General features: G+C 52.1%; 1 protein-coding gene across 1 annotated transcript in view; it reads left to right on the forward strand.

The window, feature by feature from the left end:
• The window catches only part of RUNX3 (RUNX family transcription factor 3), a 30,694-nt gene extending 22,584 nt beyond the window's left edge, over positions 1-8,110 (forward strand). Inside the window, exon 5 of the mRNA XM_062593826.1 lies at positions 7,352-8,110. Within this exon, the coding sequence (XP_062449810.1) occupies positions 7,352-7,875 (524 nt within the window). The 3' untranslated portion in view covers positions 7,876-8,110. The remainder of the gene's footprint in view (positions 1-7,351) is intronic.
• Positions 8,111-13,133: the final 5,023 nt, after the last annotated feature.

Consider the following 13,133-nt stretch of genomic DNA (forward strand, 5'->3'; position numbering starts at 1 on the left):
AGGAGCCGTATCTTGTATCGTCACCTCCCCCAGCAGCGCGGCCTGCTGCAGTGGGTTTCCCACGGCAGACTTGGCTTGGTCCAAACCTGCTCGGCAGGCAAGGTGGTCTAGCTGCAGGCTGGGTTGTAAATTCAGCTACTTCCTTTTATGTAGTCAGAGCTTGTTATTTTTTTTTTAACACCCTTTGAATACAGGTAAAGAGCAAAGCACAGGCAGGCCAGAGGGAGTGCCTGCAATCAAAGTACTGCTGCAGCTCCTCTTCCCGTTCAGCCCACCCACCCGCTCCAGTTAGCACCGTTAGCTTATTCATTAGCTTTGCAGGACAGGCGTTGGGGGGAGACAGATTGAGCCTGATGCACTGCGTGGCAGGCCAGTCCAGGGGGATGTGGGGTGAGAAAGGGCTCTGGGGATGGCAAGGGAAAGAGGGAGTCTGTCGCAGCAGAGGAAGCTGGAAGAAATGTGGCTTGTTTAGTCTAGCAAAAGGCAGGCTGGGGAGCGAAGCTGATTGCTCTGTATAAATACATCCAAGGGGGTAAACATCAGGGAGGGAGAAGAGCTAATGTAAGCTTTGAGGGACAGCGTTGGCACAAGCGATGGGTCTGAACTGGTCCTGAATAAATGTGGACTGGCTGTTAGAAGTGGGGTCCTCCCCAGAAGGTTGAGACAGAGGGAAAAGCCTCCAAATGGCCCTTGAGGCGTTTGAAGAGGAGGTTATGATGTGGTGCATGATTCGCCAAGCCAGGAATAGCTGGGAATGTCCCTGGTTCGCTCTCTTACCTTCTGTAGTGTGGGGTCTGTTGCCCAGAGTATTTGGGATCTGATTGAAAGTGCTGGGAAGGGACCCGAGAGGGCAATGTTAAGTTTGTGGTGCTCATCTGAGAGTAGGTTTGGGGGCTGAGAGTGTCTGCACAGAAGCATACATTATTTCAAGAGATTTAGAAAACTGAATAGCAAACATGCTCGGCAGTCTCGAGGTGGTGCCTTGCAGTCCTGTGAAAAGCTACATATGTGGTGGTGTGTTTTGGTTTGGGCTTTTTTTTTTTTTTTTTCAGACTCTGCAGAGGAAGTATTCGCACCCGGTTCGTGAGCTACTTATATCAGATATAGAACAATTGCTCCATGGGCGTGTAACAACGGATGCTGTTCACACCCTCATTTTTTTCAACTCCCCCCCCCCACCAAAAAATTTTTGCTCTATTTTTCACAGGGTGGGAGGAAGGGGACATTTTCTTTTTTAGTTGTCTCTGACTTGGAAACGAATGAACTTGTTCACATATGTGACAGAGCGTGAGAGCGTGCCTGCATGTGTGGGCGGGGAGGAGAGCAGCACCTTCTCCAGAGATGAGCTGTGTCTTTGGAGACTGAATGCATCTCCCGCACCTTCCCTTACTGAGCAAATTTGCTACATCTTTGGCCACCTGCCTCTTCTTGCTCCCCAGTGGAGTCATTATAATAATGGGAAGGAAGCAGAGAGGAAGAGAGGTCAGAAAAATGTTGAAAGACAACTTAGAGGTCCAAGCATCACAGAAACTAGAAGAGAAAAATGGCTGGAGGTATATATAAGGAGAGAATTTCTGTCCTTTGCTTCGTCTTGCACATGCATGAGTATTTTATACATAAGCATAAAGTATCATTAGCGTTTACATTGCTGTCAATCATCATAGCATAGGACAGGAAGGGAGATTTCCCCCTGCCCCAGGCAAGACTTTGCATGACAATTTTGCAAGGCATGTATATGCATATAAATAAAACAGTGATATATGCTGAAGGTATTTATATGTTAGATATACTTGGAAAGGTCCACATTATCAAGTTCCCCTTAAATTTCCTTTATGCTTTCTATGTATCACTCACTGCGTACATTTTTTTTTGTTGTGTAATACACATGCAGGCTCAGGTTTATTGCTGTTGACCTGAAGACACCCCTGCATGTTCCCCACATCGCCATCTCTGAATGGGGGATCACAGAGTAATATTAAGGGTGACATGGAATTGCTCAGATTCTGGGGACTGCGTGTCCCCAGATAATCCTCTCCTCCTGCTGCACCCAGGCAGATCCTTAGTGCTGTGCTCTGAGCACGTGCCCTGAGTTAGTTTGTTGTTTAGCTGTCTCTCAGCCTTCTTCAAAAGCTGCAGCACTGACGAGGGGCTGACCTAGTTTTTGCTCTCTTCCACTATCCAGACAGAACAGACTTTCTTCCTGGGTTTGGAGACATGGCAAGCCCCAACTGCTTTGCTGGGCTGGACACTGAAGTGCTGTTCATCTTTAAAACCTTTCACAGGGCTATTTGAAGGGCAGATAAGTTCTTGGACAGGTAGCCAAAGTGACCACAGCATCCCAGCACAAGGACTCCTGGGATAGGCCCTCCAGCAGAAATGGGCAAGTGGGGAAGAAGCAGGGCTAGCTAATTTGGCAGATACTTTGCCCCAGGCACCCTCATGGGGTGCTCACCTTAAGTAAGGGTACAGATGTACCCAGCGAGTGGAGCACTGTGGGATGAGCCCCAACTGCAACCAGAGGTGGCTCTGGCCTTGCTCCAGGAGGGCTTCCAGGGAACGCTGAGCAGAGCCACAGCGCTGATGCTGGGAAGGCTCTGGGGACCTGTTCAGGCTGCACCAGGGAGCTCCTAGACCAGGCATGGTCTTAAGAGAGGATGCGGATCACACTCAGACAATCCTCCGCAGTTCGCTGGCCACGAACCAGTCTCCCCACTTTGGTGCTTGCGACCGACCCCTCCTTCCCTGCCTGGCTCTCACCACAGACCTGCTACAGTCTTGCTGCTATCGCTATGCAGGCATTCAAATACAACCCTTTTCATAGAATCACAGAATCAGTAAGGCTGGCAGGGACCTCTGGAGATCATCTAGTCCAACCTCCCCGCTCAGCAGGGTCACCTAGAGCATGTTAGACAGGGTTGCATACAGGCAGGCCTTGAAGATCTCCAGAGAAGGAGACTCCACAGCCTCTCTGGGCAATCTGTTCCAGTGCTCCATCACTCTCACAGGGAAGAAATCCCCCCTCACGTTCGGGCGGAACTTCCTGTGCTTCAATTTCTGCCCATTGCCTCTTGTCCTGTCACATGGGACAACTGAAAAGAGTTTGTCCCTGTCCCCTTGACACCCTTCCTTCAGGTACTTGAACACATTGATTAGGTCCCCCCTCAGCCTTCTCTTCCCCAGGCTAAAAAGCCTCTCGCAGCCGTTCCTCACAGGGCAGATGCTCCAGCCCTCTGATCATCTTTGTAGCCCTATGCTGGACTCTCTCCAGTAGCTCTGTATCTCTCTTGTCCTGGGGAGCGCAGAACTGGACACAGTACTCGAGATGAGGCCTCACCAGGGCTGAGTAGAGGGGCAGGATCACCTCCCTCGACCTGCTGGCAACAGTCTTCCTAATGCACCCCAGGATACCATTGGCTTTCTTGGCCACAAGGGCACATTGCTGGCTCAATTCATTTCATTTATCTCCCTGCCATCGAGTCGAGAAAAGGCCTATATTGTCTCTGAGGCTGGTGCAAAAATAAAGCTGCTGTCACTTGAGCCCAGTTGTTTTATCTGGAAGAGGGCTACAGGGCTTTGAAAGCCCGTTTCTTGGAGGCTCAGCAAGCGGGTGTGCAGGGGGACTCGAGGGTCCTCAAGAAGTGCAAATTGCAGCTGCACAATTAAATAATTGGGTGTGTCCTGGCCTACATGGTCCCCTGGGCAGCCCAGTCCAAACGAGGAGACAGTGGCATTACTAATCAGGGCTTTGACCTTTACATGGCTTTTATTTAATACACATTCCACACTTCCCCAAACTCCCATCCAAAACATTGACATTTCCGCTGATAGATTGGGTCAGATTTTGGAGTGGTTGGGGGACTCAATTCACTCTTACAATGGTTAAATTCTTACAGCTAAATGGGCTTATTCAGTTAGTGCAGCAGCTGGTGTGATTTCGAGAAGAAAATAAACATTTCCTTCAAATATTTTGATTGGCAACTGGACAACTGAAATACTCAAGCTCAGATTGCCAGGGTCCAAAAAAGCAAATGGGGGCTGGACAGCTAGTAAGCAAGGCAAACCGTAGTAAATTCTCCGAGGCAATGCTACCACACAGATGTGTGTTAGACGCGCTGGGCTCTGTGTGTGTTTGAGGAGACAATGAGATGTGATTTTAAAATGCATTGTCAGCTGCAATAGCAAAGGCAGCGTGGGGCCCGAGGGTACGGCTTCACTCGCTCCTATTTTCTTGGCATTTGCTTCGCATGTTGTTTGCTCCGGAGTGCTGCTTGATAGCTGGCTGAATGCGGCAGAGGGTTTCTTTGCTGTGGAATTAGGTGGTTATGGCGCACATTAATGCAGATGTTTTGTTTGGAATCGCTGGGGCCGTTGTGGAGCCCAGGAGGGTCTCTGCCCATGAGGGAAGGCTGAGCCGGCCTCGTCGTTGTCGGGCAGCAAGAACTGATGCCCGAGGACAGTGCAGCAGGGCAGGGGGATGGCACGGCTCCGACCCACCCGGAGGCTGAGGGTATTTGGTTTGCCGCAGAGTAACCTGCTAGCGCAGTGGTGTTACAGAGCTGTGGGAAGGTCCTGTGATCAGTGTTGTACACTCTCTGTGAGGGCATGGATGCTGCCGTGGATGGAGGAGGGCAGCCCCACGGTGAGGGCAGCGAGATGGAGGAGGGCAGCCCCGTGGTGAGGGCACCAAGATGGAGGAGGGCAGCCCTGTGTGAAGGCACCAACAGGGAAGAGGGCAGCCCCATGGTGAGGGCACTGAAATAGAGGAGGACAGCCCCGCATGAGGGCACGGAGAGGGAGGCGGGCAGCCCCATGGTGAGGGCACTGAAATGGAGGAGGGCAGCCCCATGGTGAGGGCGTCGAGCCGGAGAAGGGCCACCCTGTGCAAGGGCACGGAGATGGAGCCGGGCCGCGCCGTGCGAGGCCCCGGCAGTCACGGCCGGATCGCGGCAGCCCCTCCGCGCCGGCGGCCGGGCCGCGGTGGCAGCGCGGCGCCTTCCCGCGGGCGCGGCTCCCTCTAGCGGCCGTTGCGCGCGCGCGGCGACCGTTGCCCCGGCGCGGCCGCCGGGCGCTGAGAGGAGGCGCGCGCGGGCGCCGGGCGCTGAGGGGAGGCGCGCGCGGCCGCCGGGCGCTGAGGGGAGGCGCGCGCGGCCGCCGGGCGCTGAGGGGAGGCGCGCGCGGCCGCCGGGCGCTGAGAGGAGGCGCGCGCGGCCGCCGGGCGCTGAGGGGAGGCGCGCGCGGCCGCCGGGCGCTGAGGGGAGGCGCGCGCGGCCGCCGGGCGCTGAGGGGGGGCGCGCGCGGCCGCCGGTCGCTGAGGGGAGGCGCGCGCGGCCGCCGGCGGCCGCGGTGGGGGCGAGGGGAGACCCGGGCGGACAGGGAGGAACGAGGACTGCGGTTAAACCCTCGGAGCCGGTGAAAGCTGGGCGAGTCTTTAAGCCAAAGGCCCAGGCGGGCTGGCTGGCGCCCCACGCCGCTCGGCTCGCCCGTGTGGTGTGTGCGATAGCCGGGGTGTCTCCCCAGCCGACTGTATCGCTGCCCTGAGCTCCCCGCACATGCAGTCTGTAATTAACACCCTTGCACGCTCGACTCTAAATTAGTAGCGAGTACTGATTGCCAAACATTGCGAGATCAGGCCAATAAAATGCAGCCTTTAAAAACAAACAAAAAAAACCCTTTGAGAGTGTTATAGAGGAAAAGGGAAATGTGCCCTGAGCACTTACCTTTTATTTCAATTTGCATTTTATGGAATATTATTTATGGGCATATGAAACCTAATGAAGGAGAATGGTCTGCTTGCTGGAGCTCATCGTCCTGAGCTGGGGAAGGCAGCGATGAGCAGCCAGGGTGTGCTGGGGGGCGGAATTTAAGGACCGCTTTGTCCGCGAGCGTGGCAGAACAGCCCAGCTGCTTGGACTGCAGCGATGTGTGCACGCGAGAAGGAGGCATGCCGAAGAGAGCGCTCTTTCTGCACGCCGAGTTCGGCTGGGATTTTTGTCCAGCAGTTCTTCCTTACCCTGCTATATTGGTGGATTGCTAAAGCTAAGTGACACTGGTCAAACTGGTCCTTGGCGAGATGACCTCCAAGCCTCGCCTGACAGCCCCTGACAGCAGTGTTGGTGGTGTGTTTGCAGTATCGTGGCTTTGATACAGGGCATAGGCTGATAGGCTGAGATGGAAAAATAAGTTTTACTCGGTTAGCCTGTGTTGTAGGGTGATGTTTTTCCAGCCAGCCTAATCACGCTCCCCATTAACATCGTCTGCCATAGCACGCAATGGGAATGGCCATCAGCAGTGTGGTTCGTGACAGCTTTGAGCTGCTCCTCTCTTATCTCACACCAAAGCCACAGCCATGTTCATTGACCAGGTGCTCCCCTGCCTTCCTCCTCCGTGGAGCCAGCGTGGGAAGGCAGGATCTGAGCATTGCCAGAGACGTGGGCTGCAGGGCAGGGAGGAACCCATCAACCCTTCTCCTCCCAGGGACCCAGTATAAACCCCTTCGGGTTTATACCCCCTGAAGAAAAATCCAAGGGAGTGTGTGTGGGGGAGGCCAGCAGCTGAGGGAGATGGGTATCATCACACCAGCCTGATCCAAAGCTCCCTTCCCCCAGCAGACGAGAGCCTGAATTTCTCACTCTCTTTATCCTCTTGGAAGGAGAAAAATACACAGCGAAAAGCAAGCAGAGGGATATTGTGGCTCCTAGCTTGGGAGTTTTCAGCTGTATGTTTATCAGCTCCATCCCCTGATGGTATCAGCACGAACAGGCCACCCACAAGAAGGCTTAGCAGGCTGGTCTGGACTCCAGCTTTTCCTCTCTGTCTCTATGTGCATGTATATACACCACCGACTATCTCAGGGACCAGCCGTCTGGGACCTGCATCCATTTATTTACTACACAGCATGTAAAGGCTAAACATTTTTTTTCTGTGTTTATGAGTGAGTTTTGTTTTTTTTGTTTTTTGTTTTCTTTTTTTTTCTTTTTTTTTTTTTTAATCTGCAAGAGATGAATAGACCCCTAGAGAAGTCAGCTTAGTTGTGTCCCTTCTTGGATAGGAAACAACAAATTTTAGGACAGGATATGGGACCAACTTAACAAATGATTTCAGGATTTCATATTTAAATTCCTCAACTCTCTTCCCTGGCAGATCTGAGAGGTGCTTTTCACTGTGGCTTTAATTCCTTGGGCAGGCAATGTGCAGGCTACACGACCCGTACCATTTTGCCTCTCTCTGCGTAGGGATGGACATAGCAATGTTCAGGCAGTCTTTTGCCATGGAAGCAATCAGTGATGCTTATGCCATGGGAATACACACGGATAGCGCTCTAACCACCCACTTTCTCCTTCCACTCGAACAGGCACGTCAGATCTGAGTCCCTTCTCTGACCCCCGACAGTTTGATCGCTCCTTCCCAACGCTGCCAGCTCTCACCGAGACCCGCTTCTCTGACCCACGGATGCATTACCCCGGTGCCATGTCCGCGGCCTTCCCGTACACCGCAACACCCTCCGCCACAGGTATCGGTGGCATCAGCATGACCAGCATGCCCACCACAACTCGCTTCCACCACACCTACCTGCCGCCTCCCTACCCCGGCTCCACGCAAAACCAAAGTGGACCCTTCCAGGCCAACCCCTCTCCCTACCACTTGTACTATGGCACATCATCGGGCTCCTACCAGTTCTCCATGGTGGCAGGTGGTGAGCGCTCGCCCACCCGGATGCTGTCTTCTTGTACAAGTGCCTCGGCAGGGAACAACTTAATGAATCCCAACCTGGGCAATCAGAACGACGGGGTGGATGCAGACGGGAGCCATAGTAACTCACCAACAACCATGACGACTACTGGGAGGATGGATGAATCAGTCTGGAGACCTTACTAGGAGGAACTCAACCAGGCCCTGATAGTGTTAACCTAATCAAACAGCCACCGTTACGTTACTCCTTTTGTTAGTGATTAGAGCAAAATGATGCCCAAGGAAAAGATAAAGCAAAGTCTCTCAAACCGAAAGTCAACCAGGATCCTTTGCATGCAAACATGGGTAAGCATCAAGTGAAGATGGACCAGGATCTGCATTACATTTCAAGGTGAACATCCACGAGGCTTGAATTTGTTGCTTGATGTGGTTCCTCCCATGTGTTTTGAAAATGTGGATTGTACATAGGAAACAAAAAAGCTGTGTGGAATCAGATATTTGTTCATTACAGAACACTTCTCAGTCATCTCACTCTTCCCCTTGTCCCCACACAAAACATTCAACAAGATAAAAAAAGATTGCCCTTCTGCGCAATCCGAGGTGTTTCAGAGAGGAGAAAAGACGAGGAAATCAGCCAAGCTGTCTGCCTGCCAATGCAGGAAGACTGAACTGGAAAAACAAAAGAAAACAAAAGAAAAAACAAAGAAAAACAATACCCTTTGTCTCCTCTCCCTCCCCCCTCACCAGTTTAGGGCCTCTGACACCAAAGAGCTCCAGGACAACAGAGCCAATGCGCCTCGTGAGAGTCTGGTTTACAGCACGGCCGTGGGGCTGCGGGCACACGCTGGAGCCCGGGAGGCTCTGCCGCACGTTCCTCGCGGGTTGGCCGGCATCAGCCATGTGAACAAGAGCTGTGATATGATTATTATTATTTGTTGTTGATGCCAGAGGTTGTATTGTTCTTTTTTTTTTTTTTTTTTTTATTTTTATAACAGTAACATGGTTGATCCTGTGCCTGACAGACACCCCCCCACACACCCTTCCACTATGTTTACATACAAGATGTACTTTTTACAAGATGTGGTTTGTTTTGTTTTGTTTGCTCTTTTGTCCTGACCTCACCATTCAGTTCTTTGCTCTTCCTAGCAAATCTCAGTGATGGTGTCTGAAGCGACAGCGGCATTCAGGACAATCCAAAGCGTGGGAGATGCACTTCCAAACGCGTTAGCTGCAACAGGGCCCGGGAGCCTCTGGCGCTACCCAGGCTCTGGGTTTTTCTTTCATCCTCTCTGAGTGACTACATGTGCAGCTTGTGGCAAAGTATCATATTTCTGTTATGATTCTTTCCCATGTTTTCACCCAGAGTGGATCAACACATGATGCATTTTTTTATTAAGAAAGGACTTAACAGTTGTCAGTTCATACTGAAAGCTCTAACTGAGATTTGGAGAGAGGAACAGTCTTTAATCAGATCCTCTGGTGGTGAGCATATAGTGAAGCAATGTTATCTGGCATTTTCCCTCCCCTCATCCTCTTCTCCTTTTTCCCCAAAATGAAGTAGAGCACTGGTAACTATTTACTGTAGATGAACAAACTAAGGAACGGCTACTAAAAGTGCTGCTAGCCCGTTGTTAACAGATTGCATAAAGCAGCATGTGGAGGCACCAGGCTGCTGGAGAACCCCACAGCTGTCCTCACAGGTGGCACCAAAGGCTTTGCAACTCAAACAGGGACTGCAAAGGAGGCCGTAGGCAGCCACACTCCAGGAAGGGGTTCCCCCCCCCCCCCCAAGGCCAGGTTAGTGGCCTCGCATGGCAGCTTACATCACCATCCATGAGTCAGCGGTGCCTTCTGCCTGGTGTGGGAATTAGGGTGGGATTCTGGCTTCCTCACCCTGGCAGGACTAAGGATGCATGGGAAAGGTCCCAGGCGTTTTCAGTGCCGTGGTACCCGCTTCCCTCTGCACACACCCACACAGACACAGAGCTGCTGTCCCATCCCTTCTGCCTGAGCATGTTACACCGTGACGCCCATCAACAAATAGCAAATCTCAGTTGGTAGCTTTTTGGCAGGCGGTTGCGGTACAGAGTATTTGCACTACCGTGTAAAGACTGGAGCAAGCCGTCCTGGCATAGCTGGGAAGCTGCGATCACAAGCAACACCAAGAATGATGGCCAAAAAAAGAAACGAAAAGAGAAAGGAGAAAAAAAGCCCTATCGCAGCAAACTGCAACCTGCACTTGCCTTAGCGATGGCGAGCCCGTCTCTGAGGCTCGTCAGCTGTAGAAACTGGACCACAACAGCCTGTGTTTTGATGCATTTACGTTTCTCCTACCATCGCACCACTGATAGAAAGCACAAAGAAAACGACAAGGCATTCGTAGTACTAGGTTAATTTAAGACTGTTTGTAGTGAATTAAAAAAGAAAAAAGCAATGGCAACAATGTTGTTTTTATGACATATTGTCATGTGAAGGTGTAAATATGCACACCTCTATTGTATGCAAATGGTCATGAGACAGGCCAATGTTTTTTGCTTTGCACTATAATTTGCTTTTTTAAAAAAAGAAATGCACAATCGCTTGTACAGTAAAACCCCTTTGTCTGGCTCACAGAATATTTAACTATAAAATCTAATTTTTGGTCTTATTTGTTATAATAATATAATTCTTAAATGTGTTGAAGGATCTGATTCTTAATAATGCTTCTAATACTTATATGTGCAGGGTAAAAATAACACCAAACAACTAGGGAGATGAGATCAAAGATCTTTCTTTGTAGATAAAGAAGGCGAAAGTTGGGTTTTTTTTTAAAAAAAATGGAGTCTTATGACGGACATTAAAAAAAAATGCTAGTAATACCAAATAATGTGGTTATTTGTGTACTATACCAGCCCTACTTGAAGGTAATGCCCTATATTTAATATGTAGCCCATCTTTTTAACCTGTAGCACTTGTCACTGGGGCGGGGGGAGGTGGGGGGCAGGAAGGGACGGGTCTGCTCCTGGTGAAGTCATTGGAAGAAGCTCTTGCTGGAGATGGCTGCGCCGCGCCGGCTTCGGTACATGCAGCCCCGGGCTGCTCTTGGTCGGCCTGGCCGGTGGAGAGGCGCAGCGCGGCCAGTCCTGCTTTTCTGTTATCGGTGTCGATGTTCTTATCCAATGTACGTGGTTATATTGTCAGGCCTCCGTGTAATCATTTTAATGACTTTCCGTGTGGAATAATAAACGTACGGTTACAAGTCTCCCTCGTGCCGCTGTCTGCTCGCTTTCTCCCGCGGCGGAGGCACCTGCTGCCGCACAGCCTAGTGCTCGGCTCCAGCTCCGGGGCCTCAATTCGGCACCTCTCCGAGCACCTGGGGATGGGACCAGGGGGTGCCCTGGGGCTCTCCCACTCTGATGCACCCATGTGACGCAGGGAGGCGGTGAGGTTGGGAAGCCCCATTATACCAGCTCCTTTGCAAACCTCTACACACTCATAGCCCATAGCCACACTAACGGAGAGAAAGAAAGAAGGAAAGAAAGAAAAGAAAAGTGAAAGGAACAGCCCAAACCAAACCACAGTAAATGCTCATAGGAGTGAGAACCCGGCTCTGCAGCCCTGGCCAGCAGGAATGTGTTTCAAGGCAAACCGAAGCCATACTGGTCTTCTCTTCGCAGCTACAGGGAGAGGAAACACCCTGAGGTGTAGCTATTATTTATAGGAACTTTCCATCCCAAATTGATCTGCTCGTTAGTTGTGGCCTCGTTTAAAACCCTTAATGAAAAGAGAGGAGAGAAATAATAAAAAAAAAAGAGGACGAATAAGCAGCCCTTTGTTGCAAAACAACACTACGTGCCCACCACCGCTGCGTGCCCACCACCACCAGCAGCTTCCACGGGGCCGCCGGCAGAAAAAGGCCTTTCTAGTCTTTTCAGCCTCTCTCTGAAACAGGGGCTAAAATACGTCCCCACGGCCAACGTGGCTCAGCAAGCAGATGATGCTAAATTTCGCCAACGCCTGAAGGCCAGATGGGTGTTATTTTTATCTGGGCCACCTACCAAGCCCAGGAGACCAGTGAGCTGCGGATGCTGTGGCCATGTGGTCGAGCCTGGCTTAGACACAGGCTTTGCACCAATTTAAGGAAGTAAGAAGGGGGCTGCGGGGCTCAGCCCTCCCCAAAGCCCGTTGTCCTCCGCCAGCTCCGGCTGTTCGAGGCACCCTGAAAAACAGAGGAGAAAACTGTGTTGTGGGACAATTGGAGCACAAGTGTTTGAAACGAAAATTGAAAGGAAAACTATCACTTGAGGCACGTGGATTATTTTTTTTTAAGCAATCGGATATTAAATTGAGCTGAGTTCCACTAAAACCAAAAAAAAAAAAAAAAATCTCCTAGGATGAAAGAAAATCGCTTCCTTCAAGAACAGAGCTGAGAAAAGTCTCAGCCGCACCAAAACCTTAGATTTGTTTTCCAGCCCGGAATACCAGCCCCACGCTCTAATCTAATTGCTGCGTTGTCATCGCACTGCCCTTTTTGGCAAAGACGCTTTTCATTTGCAACAAGCTCCTGGGCCGGACAAAGCCGGGGGCAGGCGCCGGCGCGGCGCTTCGCCTTGCCCGGCTCCCGCGGCTGCAGGGCTGCTGGTTTGGGGGCCGAGGCAGCGGGCGAAGGAGCGGCACCGCGGGCACTGCTCTGCCGCACGGACGTCCTGCTGGAAAAGATCGGGGGGGGGGGAGAGGGAGGGTTTTCCCTTTTTTTTAATTATTATTATTTTTGAATCCTGCCTATTTAGGAGGTAAACATGGAAAATTCATTAGGGAAAGTGCTAGGTTACACATCGTTCGCGTCTACTTACTCAGCTGGACCTCACACCTCGGGGAGATGTATGTGCATATATAAATATATAACTATACACGTGTTGGGGCGACGGGAGGAAACCGGAGCCGCAGGGTGCCCGTGCCCGTGCGGCACCCCGAGCCGGCCGTGGCGCAGAGCGGCGGGGGCGAGCTGACACCCGCCGGCTGGCCGGGCCGGCTGCGGGCGAGGCGGGCAGGGCAGCCGGGGCCGGGCCTCGCGCGCGCGGCCGCGCCGACGGCGGCAGCGGGCTCGGCCCTTCGCGGCTCCGGCTCCCGTCCTGCTCCTGGCTTAGCTCCAGGACGAACATTTTATACCAGTGCTACTAGGCAGGGTATTTCCTTTCCTTTCCAGTGAGCTGCAAAGCCCCCTGGGTCCCTGAAAACATATATATTTAATTCTTTAAGACTGGGGAAAAAGAATTAGGGGAAAAGGTATTAAAAAAAAGGCTCGGCTTGGCCGCGCGGCCTCCCGGCGAGCCCCCGCGCGGGGTGGCCGGCGGCGCCCGCGGCGCCGGGGCCGGCAGCGCTGGCCGCTCGCCCGCGCAGCCGCCGGGGTCGCGCCGGGCTGGAACACCCAGGTTTGCGCCTGCCCGCCGTGAAACCGATACCGC

This window comes from Rhea pennata, chromosome 23 (genome assembly GCF_028389875.1).
Source record: "Rhea pennata isolate bPtePen1 chromosome 23, bPtePen1.pri, whole genome shotgun sequence".
NCBI lineage: Eukaryota > Metazoa > Chordata > Aves > Rheiformes > Rheidae > Rhea > Rhea pennata.